Source organism: Mugil cephalus, chromosome 12, assembly GCF_022458985.1.
Source record: "Mugil cephalus isolate CIBA_MC_2020 chromosome 12, CIBA_Mcephalus_1.1, whole genome shotgun sequence".
In the NCBI taxonomy this organism is placed as follows: domain Eukaryota; kingdom Metazoa; phylum Chordata; class Actinopteri; order Mugiliformes; family Mugilidae; genus Mugil; species Mugil cephalus.
Window position 1 is genome coordinate 17,234,688 of NC_061781.1, and position 18,393 is coordinate 17,253,080.

At 41.6% G+C, this 18,393-nt stretch overlaps 1 protein-coding gene across 6 annotated transcripts in view; it reads left to right on the top strand.

Moving 5' to 3' along the window:
- The window catches only part of myo16 (myosin XVI), an 89,589-nt gene that overhangs the window by 18,773 nt on the left and 52,423 nt on the right, over positions 1-18,393 (top strand). For 5 of the 6 annotated variants that reach the window (XR_007113882.1, XM_047601237.1, XM_047601236.1 and 2 more), the window contains exons 2-4: positions 4,871-5,140; positions 14,734-14,804; positions 15,362-15,505. Coding sequence is in view for 5 of the 6 variants with exons in the window: in XM_047601234.1 (XP_047457190.1) it covers positions 4,871-5,140; positions 14,734-14,804; positions 15,362-15,505 (485 nt within the window). In the remaining variant the exon portion in view is untranslated. Of the gene's footprint in view, positions 1-2,776; positions 2,830-4,870; positions 5,141-14,733; positions 14,805-15,361; positions 15,506-18,393 lie in introns of those variants that run through there. The other variant, XM_047601235.1, reaches the window with a different exon arrangement.

Here is an 18,393-nt window from a genome sequence, read left to right on the forward strand (position 1 = left end):
TTCAGCTATGGCATCTGCAGTTTGCATCCTGTGCGTGTGTGTGTGTGTGTGTTTGCGTACATGTGTATGTGTGCTATTTTCTAATTTACTACCTCTTGCAGCGCTGTCAGGGTTATTAGCTGGAGCCTGCAAGGGATGTTCTACATTCAATCAATAACTGATAGCCAGGAGATGGAATGGCAGAGGAGGAAAGCTTTCCCCTTCTCTCTCTATATGTTTCCTCCATCTCTCTTACATTCATTCATTCATTCCTTTCCCTTAAGTCCTTTCCCCGCTTTCACTCGTATATCACCTATTCGGTCACAGCCATTCATTCATCAGTAGCAATAATTTTCTTTCTCCATTTGGTGCATTGGGGCACTCTGCACATGTGCTGTACGGCCATGATTTTAGGCAAACACTGACAAAGAATTTGAACGATTTAAGTGGGAAAAGTTGTAGGCGTTTTAAGCTGAAGTGAATCTGCACACTGTTTAAATTGATGTAGAAAATGGAGAACCAAGCATGTACTGGGTGAATTCCCATTCTTTCTTATTGATTTTTGATGTCCAAATCAAAATAAGGAAATGCTCCTGGGAATGACCTGATAGACCAACGAATATGTTTGGATTTACAAACCATTTAGCTCCATTGCAGTGTCCTCATTTACCTGAGTAAAGGTGGCCATTGGTGATAATGCCATCCAAAATGCCAGGTGTGAACAGGGCATGTGTCCTGTGTTCTCCTTCTAGTTATATTGCAGCTGAAGCTGTAAACATGCAGGGAATAATGAATTACACAAACACATATTGATGTATTCATTCATTATTACACAGGATTAGATGTTACAATCCCTCAACAACTAATCCTGTGTAATAAGTGTAATGCTGCACATACATGATCAGGCAGAACATTATGACCACCTATCCTAATATTGTGTAGGTCTCCCTTGTGCCTCCACAACAGCTGTGACTCATCACCACAGGGCACCCTTGGGGGCCTGTCATGTTTATTTTTAATTGTTCCTAATCTTATGCATGCACTGAATCTTAAAGCATCATTATGAAAATAGTCAAATGAATAAGTGACACTTCATCTAAATACATTTAATGTCATAATGTTGGCTTGCTGCTTTATATGTCGCTCTTTCTTAACCTGTCTTCTACATACTGTGTATACACATGTCAGCACCTCTCTGTCACCTTATGGGACATCGGTTATGTGCAGGCAGTGAAGGTTAAAAGCGAGACAAGCCGAGGAACAGATAACAGCCGCCGTGAGTGCAGTTCACATGTCATCTGTGCGACCGAACCGACAGAGCTGCGGTTTCTGCTACTGCCTACCGAGCAGAATGTGCAGTCCTGTGTGGCTCTCACAGTTTAAAGCCTAACAGCTTACAACACTTTGCTCTCGAAATTCTTTTCCACATTCCATTTCTCTTCAAGGTTGAACTACTTTGCCAATTAATTCATCTATTATAAAGCAAGTGGTTATTTTATAGAAACACAAGTATTCCTCCTTTTATACTTCTCATACTTTGTGGCCAATTGTGCATTTCTTTCATTTCTTTGAGCTTTGAGCTTAATGCACCAGGAGTGGGGTTCTATGCAGTTTTTCTATACAGATTTTGTGTCAGATTTCCATTGATTGGTGCAACTTATATCAGCACGCCCACTTCAGTTGGTGTCTACCATATAAACATGATGAACGCACACAAGCAGGGCATAAAGGACTGAAGGAGAAATATGTGAGAGCAGATGAGAAGGCGAGCCAGTAACAGGGGGCTGAGGATGCCGGACCATGGAGAAATACAGCAGTGTGATATTAGATAAAGCAGTCTGGGCTGAGAATGTTTTTTTTCCTGTTTATATGTATGTGTCTGCAGAACAGGCAGCCAAGTTCCTAAAATAAAATACAGTTGGAGCACCTGGCGTGAGCAGTATAATAATGACCCCCCCTCCTCCTCTTGTCTGGAACCTGAATATAAAAGGACTGTTTTTACATGTCTAACCGGAGCAGATGGCACTAGTGCATTGTGTAGGAGGTGTGCGCTCGTGTGTGTGTGGAGGGTGGGGTAGGGGCAGGTGTTTGAATGAATGTGTAGATCTATATCAAACAGTGAATAGAAATCACATGAAAACACGGCAGCTTCTTTTGTGCGCGTGGATGTCTTTGTCTCTGTCTGATAGAGATCTAGTCCGAAAACACACATCAGCCCCTGTACATGAGAAACAGTCGAATATACTGTACGCAGAACACTCAGAGTGTCATCAGGACACTCACGTCCCCTGGGACGCAGTTTGGAACATCTTTCATTTTTGTGTTGTTTTCCCCTCCCTGAATTGTTAACACTGTTCAAATTGGAACTTGGACTAAAATTTCACACCATGTCTCTGAGATACAAGCACCCGTGCCAGACTTGGCACCACTTCCTTTTTTTGGCACAAAACATTGTGAATTATCCTAGAAAGGGTTTTAATTATCTTACCATAATATGAGAATATTTATAAATATATGAAAAAAAGGCCAAAGTCTTTCATGAGGTAAGGTACAGCACTTGTTCAATGCAGAGTTCAAATAAGAACATGTACCCTCCAAGGACAGACCAGAAGAAAACTGAGCTACTTAAATAATGGTTTGTCAGTACAAGCCAGTAAGGGTTGTACCAACTAGTCGATTACACTGCTGTGCCATGACGCTTTAAGCACAAAGTCGTCAAGTCGCCGATCACGTGACAATAACATCACGGACGCTTCGAAGAAGACAGGTGAGGATCCTAGTGGGGGCATTGCAGCAAACTAGCGGCGGTGTGTGGGAATACTTCACTAAAGATGAAGTATGGCATGCTACGTAAGTCAGTCCTGAAATCCATTTTAATTTCACTTATCTTAAGCCATTATGCATTTAGCTACTATGCACGGGAAAAGGCTTTTTGTTTAAACGTCATATTATCTTGCAACACGCTGTGAAGTACTATTCAACAGACGGTGCCGATTTAAAGTCTAAACATATCCGCGGCACAGATAAGCTCATGCGTTTATTTTCAGTTCTGTTGTGTTCCATTGGTGGACTTTGTTGCTGTGGTTCGTTGTAGCGTGTGTGTTTTTTTTTTTTTAATTTATTTTTATTTTTTGTTTGTGTGTGTGTGTGTGTGTGTGTGTGTTTTTGCCGGTCGAGATCCGCATGTAGACTGACGTGTTTAAATGGTGCTGACCTATGACTGTGTTCAAGCTTCAGTTGCATTGCCGAAAAGCATTCGTAGTTTCTTTAGTGTTCAAGAACATATATTTCATTGTTGCAAAGAATTATACTTTCTGCGTGTTTGTATGTGTGACGTCATCGATTAATGGTGTCTACTCGACTTTCAGCACACATTGGTCGACTTTAAAAAAACGTTGAAGTCGTTGAAAAACCTTCTCAAAGATTTTGTAATTTTGAATTCAGAAGAAGGCATTTCCTCTTAAACGATGTTGTGTTAGGCATAAAACTCAGCTTTCTATCTGTTCTCTCTTGATGGTGACAGCGGCATAGACACTCTCCCCTGACTCTCTGGCCTTCTCTATGTCATCTACATGTGGCTCAGAACCAGATTACAGGAGCCTTCCAAATTTAGCTGCTGTTATTAATGGGACAATACAAACGCACAGCTCGGATGTTTTTGCAGATAGGTTGCCCAGAATGTACCCAGATCCCCTTGCCTATGGCTCCATCTCTGGCCACCATTTCTAAGATCCCTCTCTACATGAAAATGGTGGTAAAATGTGACCAATCAGTCAAAGTCTGGATGTAATATTCAGGGATACTTCTAGAAATTACTACTAGATCGCTAGAAGTAAGTAGTGGGGCAGAGACAAGGGGGATTAGTCAACAATAAAATAACAATAAAACAACAAAAAGTCCAATAATAATATTCAACTAATACGGTAATGGGCAGTAAACTGATAATGTGTGCTCAGTTATACTAAAAGACAATGGGGGAGAGGAGGGAGACAGAACAGAAAAGTGTTGCGTTAAAGCAGATCAATGAACAGACAAAAATGCTCCAAGGAGAGGGGGAAAAAAACAAAGTGGACTCAGACAGACAAGAGAAACAAAAGAGCAGCTTTGAGTATGATAAAAGAAGGAATGAGATATAGAGACAGCTGAGCTATAGAGACTTGAATTGGAGAGTCATGAAGAAAAACACACCATGCAGTCATCTCTGCAAAGACACGTCTCGTCTGGACTTCTTATTTTCTTTTTCCTTTGGGTTGACTATGACCTGAATTTGTCAAATTATGAGTTCTATGAGATTGCACTCACAATTTTTTTTCACTTTTAAACTTACGACTCACTGTTTGTAATATTTGCTCCCCTCTTGGTTTTTACGTGAGATCTCTTAGCTCGCTCTTAGCTCACCTGCTGCGCAGTCACTGTACATCTTAATCACCTGCACAGACGATAATAGGCCCAGCAGCTGCCTCGTGATCAGTTCTGTTTGGCTAAGTTCCACCGAGAAGCAGAGAGATTATGCACAGTCAGGAGAATTGCCACACTCTGTTGGGACAGGACAAACAACGCATAAAATGCTGGGATGTCTCACTCAAACCACCGCAGGGCTAAACCGACAGCAGATATCCTTTACAGTAAATATGCTAAACGATTGCCCACACTCAATTTGGCAAACTGCTGATGCAGACATGGAAAAATACCTGCATGAACACAAAACAATAACCCAGTCTGAAGGTGAACCTGACAGCAATAATGTGTCTTTTCCCATGCGCCCCTTCTCATTAGCTCAGTATCAAACAATGCGTAGGAAATACTATGGACTCAGATCTTGAATGCATTCAATTTGTTCTCTGCTACCCAACATTCTTAACTCTTTCTGTTTTTCTCTCATTTCCACTAGGTTGTTTCCAACTATGTAATGTCTTTCGTCAAAACATGGAGATAGACCAGTGTCTGCTGGAGTCTCTCCCCATTGGCCAGCGCCAGCGGCTGGTCAGGAGGATGCGCTGTGACCAAATAAGGGCGTACTATGAGAGGGAAAAGAGCCTTCAGCGCCAGCAAGGTGGTATCAAGGCCCGAGCCCCGTCCACCCACCGGAAGAAGCACCACGTCCGCTTCAGCCTCGCTGATGTCATACAAGATGCCATCATTCGCCACGACGACAAAGAAGGTTTGTGTGTTTATAATATAGTATAATAGTTTATGTGTGTACACATTAGACGACTACTTTCTAGAATTTTGTAATGTTGTCCCTCCTACTGGACGCACATTATCGGACACATATGCAACAGCAGAGGGATAAAAGGGCTGCTTTTGTGCTGCTTGCTCCAAGTCACACGGTTTGTTTTGCTGGAAGTTGCCCACTCAACTGAGGAGCTCAGACTAAAGCTCAAACAGGTACAAAAATAACTCACCAGAGATGATAATGTCTGATGATGGGAGTAAGCTATTATCTTCCTAGACTCCGGGTAAAACAACTCCTGTTCTGTGCCTCTGGCATGAAATGTTCTTTAATGATTAACAAATGCAAAAGTATCACCATAATACATGTCACAGCTTCTTGCTTTGTTGCCCTGGTGACACAACTGTGAATAACAGAGTGTATGTGGGCTTAGGATGTGTGATTTCATATTTAATGTAACACCAAGCGACGCATCAGAACGCACATTACCATGTTTTACTACGAGCCCAGGACCAGTGAAACCTGGGCGCTGTTGGACAACCATCCAGTGTTTTGTTTCAAGCATTGGTTGCTTGCCAGTACTTGAATTAAATGTGTTGTTAAAAAAGCACACGACCTTGGAGATGATAGCCGGTGGAGCATTTAAAGATGGTTAACACCTTTTTTTATGGCATCAGACACATTGTGTTATTATAATGTGTTAAGTTGTTGCTTTTTACACTGGTTAATCAGTCAGCATTTAATGGGAACTGCAGTAAACTGAAGCAATGAATTCCTCAGTTACTGCAGTGCTTGCCAGGATGCACTGGATGCAAGCTACTGACATTCAATCTCCAAACCCTGCCCGGCTCATTATGGTGGCCATTTTAAACCAACATTGTGTACTTTAGACTTCTGAAATAATATTTTTCTTCCGCTACTGTTTGAATGGAACAAGAAAATAATAAGGGAACATCTGTGCAACTAGAAACCAGTCAAATAGTACAATGTTTTGGGAAATTCTTTCATTCTCTTTGTCCCTCTCTGACCACCATTATGTGGGTGAAGAGTAAGACTTTTGTGTATTGTAAGGCACACATGGTCTTCTTCAGGGTTGATGTCAACATCAGTGTTTAATGGCCCGCACTGATCATGGCAGGAGAATGATTCAGTTTCTGTTGGTAACTTAGATAAATTGGAGAAAAGGCACCACTAATCACAGTTTGCTTGCTTCTCTTACAAAGTTAATGCAGCTGCAACCTCAGCTTCTCTCCACTGGGCTGATTCCTCTTGCTATTGCATTCCTCCTGCAATAAGCTTTGGGTCAAAGGCATACACTATCTGACTGTCTGAGTAAACCAACAGACTGGAAGACTAAAAGTACCCTTGTCTGTAACATCTTAAAAAGAGACAAGGCTGTAAATCTGCCAAGTAATCAGTTAGCTGCTGTCTGCAAAAAAAACAAAAAAAAACACCATTGTGTCGCTTTTTGTGTCTCCCGTTGTGTCTGGGAATGTTTCCGTCAGTGTTTCTGTGTGCAGTGCTTATTTCGCTCTTGTATCCCCTGTCACACCGAGGAAAGCTACTGCGAGCTTTTCAGACTATAAATTGAATCTGCTCTTAGGCCGTGGGCCTGAGCAGGATTCCACTTTGGCTCTCAGCAGAAATCCACTGAATCGCTCACACATTTTACACTCACCACTTGCAAGTAAACTCATGAGATTTAAAGGGACTTCAAACTTTTTCTAAGTGCACTGTTATTCCAGCAGTCTCACAGTTTTTCCTTTTTGTTTATGCCAGTCACTTACCCAGCTGTCTGAACGCATCTATGCCAGACCTACCAGCAGCCTTTGCAGGTCAGTGTGTTAATCTGTGCTCCCTTGCAGCCAGTGAGATTCAGCTGGGGTCCGTGGGAGCAGCTGGTGTGCCATTGCAACAGCCAGCCTGAAAACAGGGTTCCTTGGCTCGGTTTGAATCAGATACCCCCCGTGCCTAATCGTCCAAGCTCAACCATGACACTGAACTGGCACCGGGCTGCCATTTTGGCTTCGCCCTGTGCAGGCCTTGTGACCCGGGGGTTCAAGGCAAGAACTGGATCTAGATTAAACAAAGTAGTAGACTCACGCACAGACGTCTCAGCATGAGGGACCAAGTGTCAAGTGTGTCAAGAGTCTGCCTAAAAGCCTGTCTGCTCCTGTCATGTTGGCCAGACTTGTTCTTTTCAGTACATTTCTGCGTCAACTGTTTTAGGTGGATCAGTATTTGGTACGTCTTGACAATGGAACAAGTGTGCTCTGGTGCTCTGAAAGAACAGTTTTTCTCATCATTGCTGCTTTAGTCTCTCTTTTGTGAAAAAAAAGGATAAGACTTGCCTCAGGCGTGGGCCTTCCCTAGAGTTATGTGGGAACATTTTAGATCTTTTCCACTTAACACAGACACTATTTAATAGAAAAGGGAATACTAGCAGGGACTGAAACATGGTATTTGGAACTAATGGTCAAAAATAAACTCTTTTATATGGAAAAGATACTGCAACATAAATTTTAATTTCCTTATCCGTTCATTTAAGCATCGTATCTGCGTCAGATATGCACACCGTGGAAATATATGGCAATATATGTCAATACTTTTATACTTTCATAGTTTCATACTTTCGATATTATCATTAAGGCTTAATCTCATGGATTCCATCGAGAGTGTGAAGTGTGAAATGAGACTGATAGACTGTGTCAACAAACGCTGATAGGCAATTATAAGTTCATCATTACGGTTGTCTTGGATAAACTGATTCACTTTAATTTAAGTGTTTAAATTATCAGTCGTGTAAAACTAAACTAAAAGAGAAAACAGCAAAAGGACACAGAGAGCAAATAGGGTAAGACAGCAAGGTTGGGTGGAATCGTGCTGTCCTAGTTTAAGGTTTTATTTTTTTGTAGGAAGCTGGCTTCAGATTTTAGATTCATAGATAGTTTTGAACCTCAGTCTGCTGACGAGGCCGCCAGCTAATCAGCGATATCACACACACAAATGTACGCATGCACAGTCGAAAAGGATTTATTTTCTTATCAGCCATCTTGTACGGGAAGTAAGATGAAGGAGAAAGATAAAGTGAAAGGGAGGTGGGGGAACAACGGTGAGAAAATTGAAAAAATAAAATAAAATAAAGAATAAACAGGTTGAACAGGATATGTTGCAGTTAAAGTAAAAACCAAATATATCACTAACCCACAAGCCTATAGCTACATGTAGATGGGCATCCACTACAGCTCATCTCCCGTCTCCATTCCTATCCATCACATGTAAACATCTGGCTCACTTATTTATTTGACATTTGGTGAAATTGCTTTTCCCAAGCCAATCTTTTAACTTCATAAAAGTGAGACACGAGTGGAACGGCAGCAGCTGTAGCCAGGAAAACTATAATCAGTTTTTATTATGTCTTCAGTTCATCACCCAAATACTGATATTAGTTGCCATTTTGCATTTGTGGCTCTAACTTAGATGATGATTACGGTAAAAAAAAACAAAAAAAAACATCAGAATGAGTCATCTAATGCATCTGTTTAGGACAATCAAAACACCTGCGCACCATCATGGGAATTATCCCGGGATAAATGGCGATGAATGGTTCTTCTTGTGAGAACTGTGCAGTTTAGACTTAACTAGCACTAAATGTCTAAGGATACTCTAAATCACTGAAACTCCACTTGCAGTCTTCTTGAATTTGCATCCTGATTCCTATTCCTTACATAGATAAACATTTAGATTGAATGTCTTATAGTGGCTTGTTGCCATCTAGTCATATTTGTGTCCTCATGTATATGACATTTTTTTTTATTAAATCTTAAAGGAAACAGTTTTGTTTCTGTTTCCCCCATGAACAACAGTTACAATGTGACAGAGTCAAATACAAATAGAATAAAAAGTGATGTAAAAATATACGGAAATAAAAGAGAATGAACCTGACTTCTTTTTATCCAGCACAGTCTTTAGGAAGCCATTGTTTTCGCCTACTGGCTGTAAAGACCTCATCTACCACATAACCATAGGCGTTTGTCTTTTTCAGCTGTGACACCAAACCAAGCCAGAAGTGTTGCTGGTGGGATTGTTCCCCCGGTCTCTGCATTCATGTTGTGCGCTCTGCTCGGTGCTCAGTGTGCACTCCGTGGAAGTGTAATTACTGCGCATGTGGTTCAGCTCCCGTCCACGCGTGTGTGGGTGCATGCACACACCCAAACGGTTTTTGTGAATAGCCACCTTTCATTATCGATCAGTGTGTATAGATCCAATGCTGCGGGCACAGCACAGGGACTCTCATCACTTCTCCACAGTGAGGAAATGCTGCAAGTATAGGTAAAAGTAATTGCTTTCGTTCTTGTGTAGCGACGCTTTAGATACAGTTCATCAACCTGAAACATGCCGTGCCTAAAGTACATAAAGCAAGAACAACACATATATTATGTGCAGTGCAGTGTGTTATTCTCACTTTTTTTTTTTAACGCTATGCATTAATTCATTTAAACTTAAATATCTTTTACCTGAACCTATAGGACCCCCCCCCCCCCCCCAACAAAAAAAGAAACACTAACAACATATCCATTCTCTGATGAGAATCTTAACGACGTCTGCTCAGATATACCAAGAAGCAATATCTTTCTTGTTCTGTTTTTCAACGGAAATATTCCCCAGTCGTCAGTGCAATATAGTTGCCGCACGGTTCAAGTTGAAAATCTATGTACAACTTACCTCTTAGCCTCCCATCCATATATTTAATCTCCACAGATGGTGCAGCTCAAACCAAACAAGTAAGGAAGACAGAGAAATAAGTGAATGTGAATGTTCCAGGAATATACTGACATTTCTCAGCAACATACCCTGCTGGGATTAAAGATATGCCAAATACCTGTCATTTTTTGACAGGACTAAACCCAGAGATGCCGTGATATCTTTTCCCGTGATCCCATTTCAAACCCCACGACACTTCTTTAATGTCAACTGAGCCATCCGACAGTTCGTCCAAACATTTCACTGGCAGAGTTTATCTTTATCTCGTATTAAGCGTTTGGTTCGGCTGGTGACTCATCAGTGTCCCCGCGGTGTCTGGTCTGGCCAGGTCAACGCCAGAGGGAGCAAATGATGTCGGAAAGCGTGAAAAATGAAAGTGCTTTGTGAACTCGGCGCTCAGTCTGAAGTTAAAATTCAATTTCGATGTTTTCGTTCCGTGTTTGAGTGTTTTAATTAACACAACATGAAGGAAGACAAGTCTATCTAAATCAAACTTTTCCCCAAATATGGCCGACCCAGAGAACGGATTGGAACACGTTCACTCTGCAGTTTTCCTTAATTGCCTTTTCCAGTTAGTCTGCAGGCTGGATTTTATGAGAAGTCTTCAAGTACTTATTAGTGAAAAGAGAGACCCATAACACCTTCACCAACTTCACCAATAATTGCTGATGTCTGAAAGGAACACGATGGCTGCAGTGCTGCTGTATGAATTGTATGAAATGCTGATTACTAGATCACAGGGGACGACAGATTCATTTGCAGTTCTTTCCATCAAACGTGTTTTTTTTGTCTTTAGTGAAGCATTTTTTTAAAGACTTTGAAATACTTTGTCAAATGCATTCTCATATGAAAATGCATTGTCGCCCTGGTGTGCCGGCATGTATGTCTGTCTTTATACTGTATAGACTGTGTGCACAATTGTGCACGAGAGGCTTGTTTCATCTTACAGAACTCATTGTTACGATGATCTGCATTTAGAGTTGAGCATTACTGGAAAACTCCGCAGCACCCTTTGTGTTCAGGATTGAATTTGAAGACAAAACGTCAAAACTCATTTCAGAAACATGGAGCACTGAGGTGAGACGGTTCCTCTTGTGGCTATGACTCTGTGATAAGGGCCAAAGGGACAGGTGCATTTATGAAGGTGAGGGATTTGAAGAGAGTCTACATGGAGAGAATACAGTACGCCTGGTCCTCGTGTGAAGAGCATTCTGGCCATAGTGTAATGTGATGGAGCGTGCGCTACAAATATTTGATCAGATTCATAGAATGTCGCGGTCTGGTGAGATGAGGAAGAGCCGGAGAATCTTGCGAGAGAGGTGCACGGAAAGTACGCTTAATCTTGCACGTCGTACGTCCTCGATTTCATAAACTTCAGCTTAGAATCATATTTTTACGGCTCGCTGTACAGTCATCGTATTTGGAACACGAAGAAAGCACTTCTGAAGCCCTGCTCCTGAGTTGAGAGGTGCAGATTGAAGAACGCCGCAAAGAGCTCTTTGTAATTTTCTGTGTAGGCGAGAGATCCTGATGAGCCCTATTCAGATGTTGAGCACAAATGCAGGACAACATCAGATTAGCAGCGTAGGTTTTGTAGGTCACGAATCTGAAATCCACTGATTAACCTTTTGTACGTGTTTTGTGTGGCTGGCTGGTTTTGGATAATTTGTAATATAGAGGTGTAACTGGGAACTAGCTCTTTATTTCAAGACCAGGCCTTAAAGGTGAGGCAGAATCTGGACGTGTAGATAACCTTGGTAGTAATTCCTGAATCGCATTCCTCCGTCAATCCATACCTAATTTAGGTTTCATCTTGCTCTCTCTCTCTCTCTCTCTTTCTCTTCCACCCTATCTACCGGTTCCTATCCGGTTGCCATGGAAACTCCACATATGTCTCGAACAGCTGTTTTGCAATTTCCCACAAAATGACAGTCGACTTTCCTGTGCGCCCACTCCCCATTTCCCTCCCGGATGCCTCTTGGTAAGTAAAGGGGGCATCACACACACACACACACACACACACACACACACACACACACACACACCAGAGACCAAAGCCTAAGTATCAACTGGCATATAAAAATTTTACATAAAAAGAAAATGACCGTTGTTGATGTGAGTCTAACATATCCTTAGCCGCTCTCCTGTTTGCTTATAAAACATGCGGGCGATATAAATCTCTGTGATTTACAGCCAGGGTGCCTTCTCCCTTTCACTTGACTTTACAACAGAGATAAACTCTGTCGTTCTTCGCTTTAAACATGTGTCACAACCTTTTGCTACTTGTACCTAGTAGTTCAACACTGAACTGAACACAGTGAACACGACAGGTTCTCTGTGCTTTCTACTTCTATCGGTGCGTGCATAATTCCACCTTAAGCCAGTCAGATTGTCTTAAGGTGGAGACGGCTTTAGAGCTTCAAGGCAAAAGCGACGTTTGCTCCATTTTGTTTCACATTTTCTCTCTTTGTGGTTGAAATCTCTTGTTTAATCTTTCATTAGACCAGTGTGTTTCTTTTGTATCTTGGTATTTTTGCAATGAATTATGAAGCTTTGTGTTTCCTCTTGGTAGAGTTTCTGTGCCGTGGATAACAGGTGACATAGAGAGGGGATGTTGCACTGAAAAGACAGTAAGAAAAAGATAACATCAGATTTATTATATATATATTTACACTGATCAGGCATAACAATATGACCACCTTCCTAATATTTTGAAGGTCTCCCTTGTGCCTCCAAAACAGTCCTATCTCATCGGACGGTGGACATGGAAATGTTGGTAGTGGATCATCCCACAGCTACTTGATCAATTCTGGATCTAGTGAATTTTGACGCCAGGTCAACGTCTTGTGCTGTTTGTCATGTTTTTTGAGTTGTTCCTAAACCGATTTTTTTCGTGTGTCAGGTTGCATCCTGTTGGGGGTGGCTACTGCCAGCAAGGAGTGTCATTGCTATGGGGTGGAGGTGCTGATTCTTGCTTGATTACTCCCTGCAATGTTTAAAAAAAAAAAAAAAATAGATTTTTTTTTTTTTTTTTTTTTTTTTTAGGAACAACTCAAAGACAAAACATGCAGAATGTACTGTATCAACCTCATAATAAAAGTCAACTTTTGGTTGTACTATTGATCCCTAATGGCCATATAGCCAGACAAACGCTTTTCCTTTTATACTCCCTGAGGGTCAATATGCACCTCTTGACCTTTGACCTCTCTTTAGACTCATTCAATAATGTGCCATAAAACTCAGACAGGTCCCTCTATCAATGCCTAAAACTAAGTAGCTCCAACAGATGGGAGGTTTTACTGGCCAGAGACTGCCCCAGCCAATCGCACGCACCAAAATTCAAATCACAGTTTATCTTTATTAGGAAGCAACTTATGTACATACCTGAAATTGCCTCTCTGTGTTCACTAATGAGCGGATTCGTGATGTGCTGTTTCTCATAGACGAGAAACAAAGACCATTATCTATTCCCTAGTAACTACTTAAGAATTAGATGGACCTTAATTTGTGCTTCCCTGCCCAGAGCCCATACAGAGAAATGGGGAGATAATTGTCCTGATTGGCTCCAAGGTTGGTCTGCTTGTTTCTCATCAACCATTTAAAGGCCGTTAATCACTGAAAGCCATTAGAAGACTGTAAAAATGTCTACGTACTGTACGTGATTGGCCTCTTTGGGATGCCCTCATCCGCTTCTGAAATGCTCAATCAATCCATTGATTTATTTACTGACAAGAATAATAAACCAATAAATATTGATTAATTGATGGATACATCATTTGTAATAAAGGAGCAACGTTTTCTAAATGTGAACTTTAGATTTTCCTTTTTATCACTTCCAAAAAAGCGTTGAATAAGGCCTTTTTATCACTTATTTTTTAAATTGAGTGACTGTTTCTCATAGTGGTGATCAGGCTTGTAAAGTTTAATTTCCAAATCATGATAAGGGACAATAGAAGAATTAAAATAATAAAATTAATGAAGTGCCAGCAATTTAAAAATTTAAAAATTTAAAAAGACCAAATCTGATTTGATGAGGTGTGCACGTGTCCTGTTTATGGTTATTTAAGGATGTCTGACTAAGTGAAAACATCTCACGAGGATCATAAACAGGGACACGACTGTGGTGTTTCTGTATTTGTGTGTGGATGTGTGACAGCGGTGTCTATTTTGCTAGTCTAAGGTCTACCAGGGGTGAGTCAGTGTCCATCTAGTGCTGTCAGTGTCACTGAAATCACATATGTGCATGACCACAACGCCCACCATCTTCCCCCCTTACCCTCTCTTGTTTGTCCATCACTGTCTGTTTGTCTGTTACACACTCCAGTAGATACTCTCCATGTCTCTCCCTCTCTCTCCATCTCCTGCTACATTCTCATTTGTTCCCAAATAAAATATGTACATTTTATAGTAAAATCACTCTGACTTTTGTTTAACCTGCCACTGATGGTTTAAGGCCGTCTGCGTGAACTTGTTTGCCGCGTTTTGGATTTTCTTTAGTGGATCTGTGTCAGTGTGTTACTGGGCTGTGTGGCCCACTGGAGGTGATAGTATGTGATGTGAATGTGTGTAAACCAGAGCCTTTTTTGACCCCGCTGCTGCAGGGAGGAGCCACCAAACACGCGCACACACACAGTCTTAACACTGATCCACACTGACGCATCAAGGACACTCAGAGGACGCTCGGCACATATCGGGTTTGATATTGAGTGGCACGGATCAGTTCGCGCTTGTGCCTGATGCGCGTGCCTTTAGGCATACTGCCTGTCTTCGTGTGAACCAGGTGTTAACATATATACTCTGTGTGTGTTGTGTTGCAGTGTTGCGGCTCCTGAAGGAGGGAGCAGACCCCAACACTCCCATTTCCTCTGGGGGATCCTTGCTGCACCTGGTAAGATATACTCAAACATTTCTAACACTGGCTATGTACTGACATCCCTTTGAGTTTACCATGATTAAATCCAAAGTCCTTGTGTCATAGTGTCACTCTAATAAGAGATAGATAATACGATACGATACGTTACCATACGATACGATACGATACGATACGATACAATTCGATACGATATGCCTTTATTTATCCCACAATAGGGAAGTTCGCATTGTTGGCAGCAGCGCTACACTCACAGAAACAGTGCACACAATGGACATATAAGTGGACTGTGTATGGAAGAAACCAAAAAGAAAGATATATTACAAGCAGAATACAAATAAGATATAATATTGTGGGGCCCTTGTGACTCTTCTCCATACCTTTATCATTAGCATTTTGCAAATTCCCCTGCAACAATACAAGAATCTAATTATTCTCACATCTACCTAATACACTTTACACATGCATTAATCATTATTTTGCATGTCCTGAACCACTCGTGTGTGCACAGTTTATACTTAGCAGTGCTTCTGGAAATATACCAAACTAACACCAAGGTGATTTACGCTCCGCAGTGTGCTCGCCACGACAATGTGTTCGCAGCAGAGCTCCTGATCGAGCGAGGGCTGAATGTCAACCTGCAGGACGAGGACCAGTGGACAGCTCTGCATGTCGCGTGCGTGTGCGACCATGCAGACATGGTGCTGCTGCTGCTGGTGGTAAGAAACACACGTGCAAACTTTCACTGATCCATTTATATTTTATGAACTTCAGGCTCGCGCGACACATGCAAGGAGACACTCGTTTGATGTAGTTAATTTTCTACTTGATCCTTGCAATTCCAAATGTGTCAGCTACAGTGTTTCGGATTAGCATTGAATTAGCTTTGAACAACCGTCTCTATTCACATTAGTCATCAAAAATTTGGTGTCCAAGAGGAGCGTCTTCTAACGATGAAGGGTTCTGTATCATCAGGGGTTTTGAAACACAACTTTCCATTCTCTAACAAACCCATCCCTGAAAATGGAAATATTTAGAAATTCCACATTAGCATGATATCAAAGAGAGAACCTATTCTGTGGAGGATGTCTCGACAAGTGCGGTAGTACTGATTGGGTCCATAATGAGAACAGGACCAGCTGCAGGGGGAGGGCATGCATATCCAGCCCAGCCACTCAGTGGGCTGGGTCTGCTTTGTTGGTGTTGATTAGACCCAGGGAGGGTTGACCGTAATCTGGAGCTCAGTAGAATCCTGTACAGCTTGGTTCTGCTGATTGGGACCTGAGTAATCGCTGCTGCCTGTCTGCGGGGCAGGGAGGAGGTGTTCCGGAGAGGAAGGCAAATGTTTGAAGTGCTCCCAGACAACGAGTGTACAGAATGAACATATCAACCAGTGCTGACTTCTGGACTGTTGGGTTTATGAATGTTTGTATATATGCATACATTTAATATCCCTCCGAGCATAAATCCATGCAGGCTGTCTAGTTTGTAGAGGGGTGTGTAATATATGTAAGCCAAATACAATTTAATGCCGTGAGTTATGCTTTCATCATGGGCAGTACCATCAGAGAGGGGGAGAGAGATTTAATGCTTCTCCCTGGAAGGCAGTAACTAAATGTCTCCAATTTACTACCAAGAAATAACCAGTTCCTGGTAAATTAGGCAATATTGGGGCAGAACCCACCTCTCTCTTGAGGAATGAAAGAAGAAGAACATTTCTAAGAAATTCTAAAATTCAGCACTATTGTTTTACGGCTAAATCTCAGCCTCTAATTCTGCGTCCCCCTATGCACGCTTGCGTGTTTGCTGCAGCGTTTGATTGAAAGGAAATAAACCAAGGAAGACAATACTTCAAATGTTTTCCCGGTTTCCAAAATGGTGCAAATTTGCTTGGGGTGCATTTTTCTCTTTATGGTAAGATAAACACTTGAATATCTTTTCCTGGTATAATCAGCGAGGGACAAAAGGAGAGCCTGAGGCTCTTCCTCCGTGCTAAGGTAAAAATAGCTTCAGTCAAGCCATATTTCCTATAAAGATGCAGTATATCTTTTCTTCCATTTATTTGTTTTGACACCGATCTCCTCTGCCAGAGACCCTGCCAATGCCCAGCCTTTCTGCTCTGTTCTCAAAATGCTGTGTCATCACAGATGCAAGTTGGAGATCTTCCATCAGGATATAACGCCTTTAAATTTTAATGAGAAATGGAACAATGGTCTTTCTGGAGGAGCTTGACTGGCATCCTTATCTTTGATTGGCAGAGGAAGGAGCAGTGCTGCTAATATGTACTAATCCATTGTGTCGTACACCGTCTCTTTCTCCATTGCCCCTCCCCTTGTCCTCTGCTTGACTGTCCTTGATTTCCTGTCTCCAGTTTCTACAGAAGAACAGAGTGGTTTCTGCTGACAGAGATGTTACCAAGCCTGTCTTGTGGGGAAAGTAGCGGGGGCTGATGAGAAGTCTGAGTGCATGGCTGCTCTGCATCCGGATTGGCAGTAATGCTAATTCTCTTATCTCCTGCCACCAAACAGCAAGAGAGCCAGCCATTTCTAAACTCTATCTTCCCCAACTCATTTCCGAACAGATTCCTGGACCTCTATGGCTCCAGCTCTGGTTAATGTTCGTTACCAAAACCCTGGTGGGATTAACTAGCGGTAGCAAATGAAAACATGACAGGGTGTGTAGTCATTATAGATGCTTCCACAAATATACTACTGCAGTGTAATACGTACAGTGAAAATACTGATTTCAGTGGCCAGGACGTTATGAGGCTTGGCTCATGTGCACAGATCAAGATGCCCTAACAGACTGTCTCCTTCATGTGTTACATGTTGGATGTCCTTCGTTTAAAAGCCTCAAGATTCTTATCAAATCAGATTTCTTTTGGTGGCTCATTATGTTATTTTCTCATTTCATCAATTATAAAACCCCACAGACAAACATATGGTTATTGCTCAACACTAATTGCAGACCGAGTTCTGCTGGCTTTTGACACGGATTATAGGGACTACTGAAAAACATATAAAAAAAAAAAAGACTTGTGCGTCATCGTTCCTGTTTGCAGTTCTCTGTGTGATGTTAGTTATTAGTTTCTGAAGCCGTGCTGGAGTATATCGCAAGCATGTGATCCACGGGAAACAGGCTCAGTTCCAATATGTTCAAACTCCAGCAGGGGTTACAGTCGTAGAATCGACCCAGTTTCCATGCTGGCAAATGATGAATTTACAACTCCTGAACTCTGAGTCCTTTGAAGTCAAACTATTAACAGCAAGCCCCTGGCTGTACTAAACTGCATTTCACACTAGTTGATTTTTATTTATTTTTATTTTTTTCTGCTGTCATCTAACTATACTCCTAGAGTAGTGTAAGTCCAAAAAATGGGTGAACAAACTCATGATTACGTTCAGAACAATGAAGTCAGTGCTGTTGCTAAGGGACATGTGAATGATTTATAGAGTTGATTTTTCTGTACTCATATCAGCGTATGCTAGTGTTTAATGTACAACAGCAACAAAGAGCATTGTAAGAGAAAACCTTCACAAAGTAAAAAAAAAAAAAAAACGTGCATATAACCACAGTTTATGACTACAAATAACATCCTTGATATTTT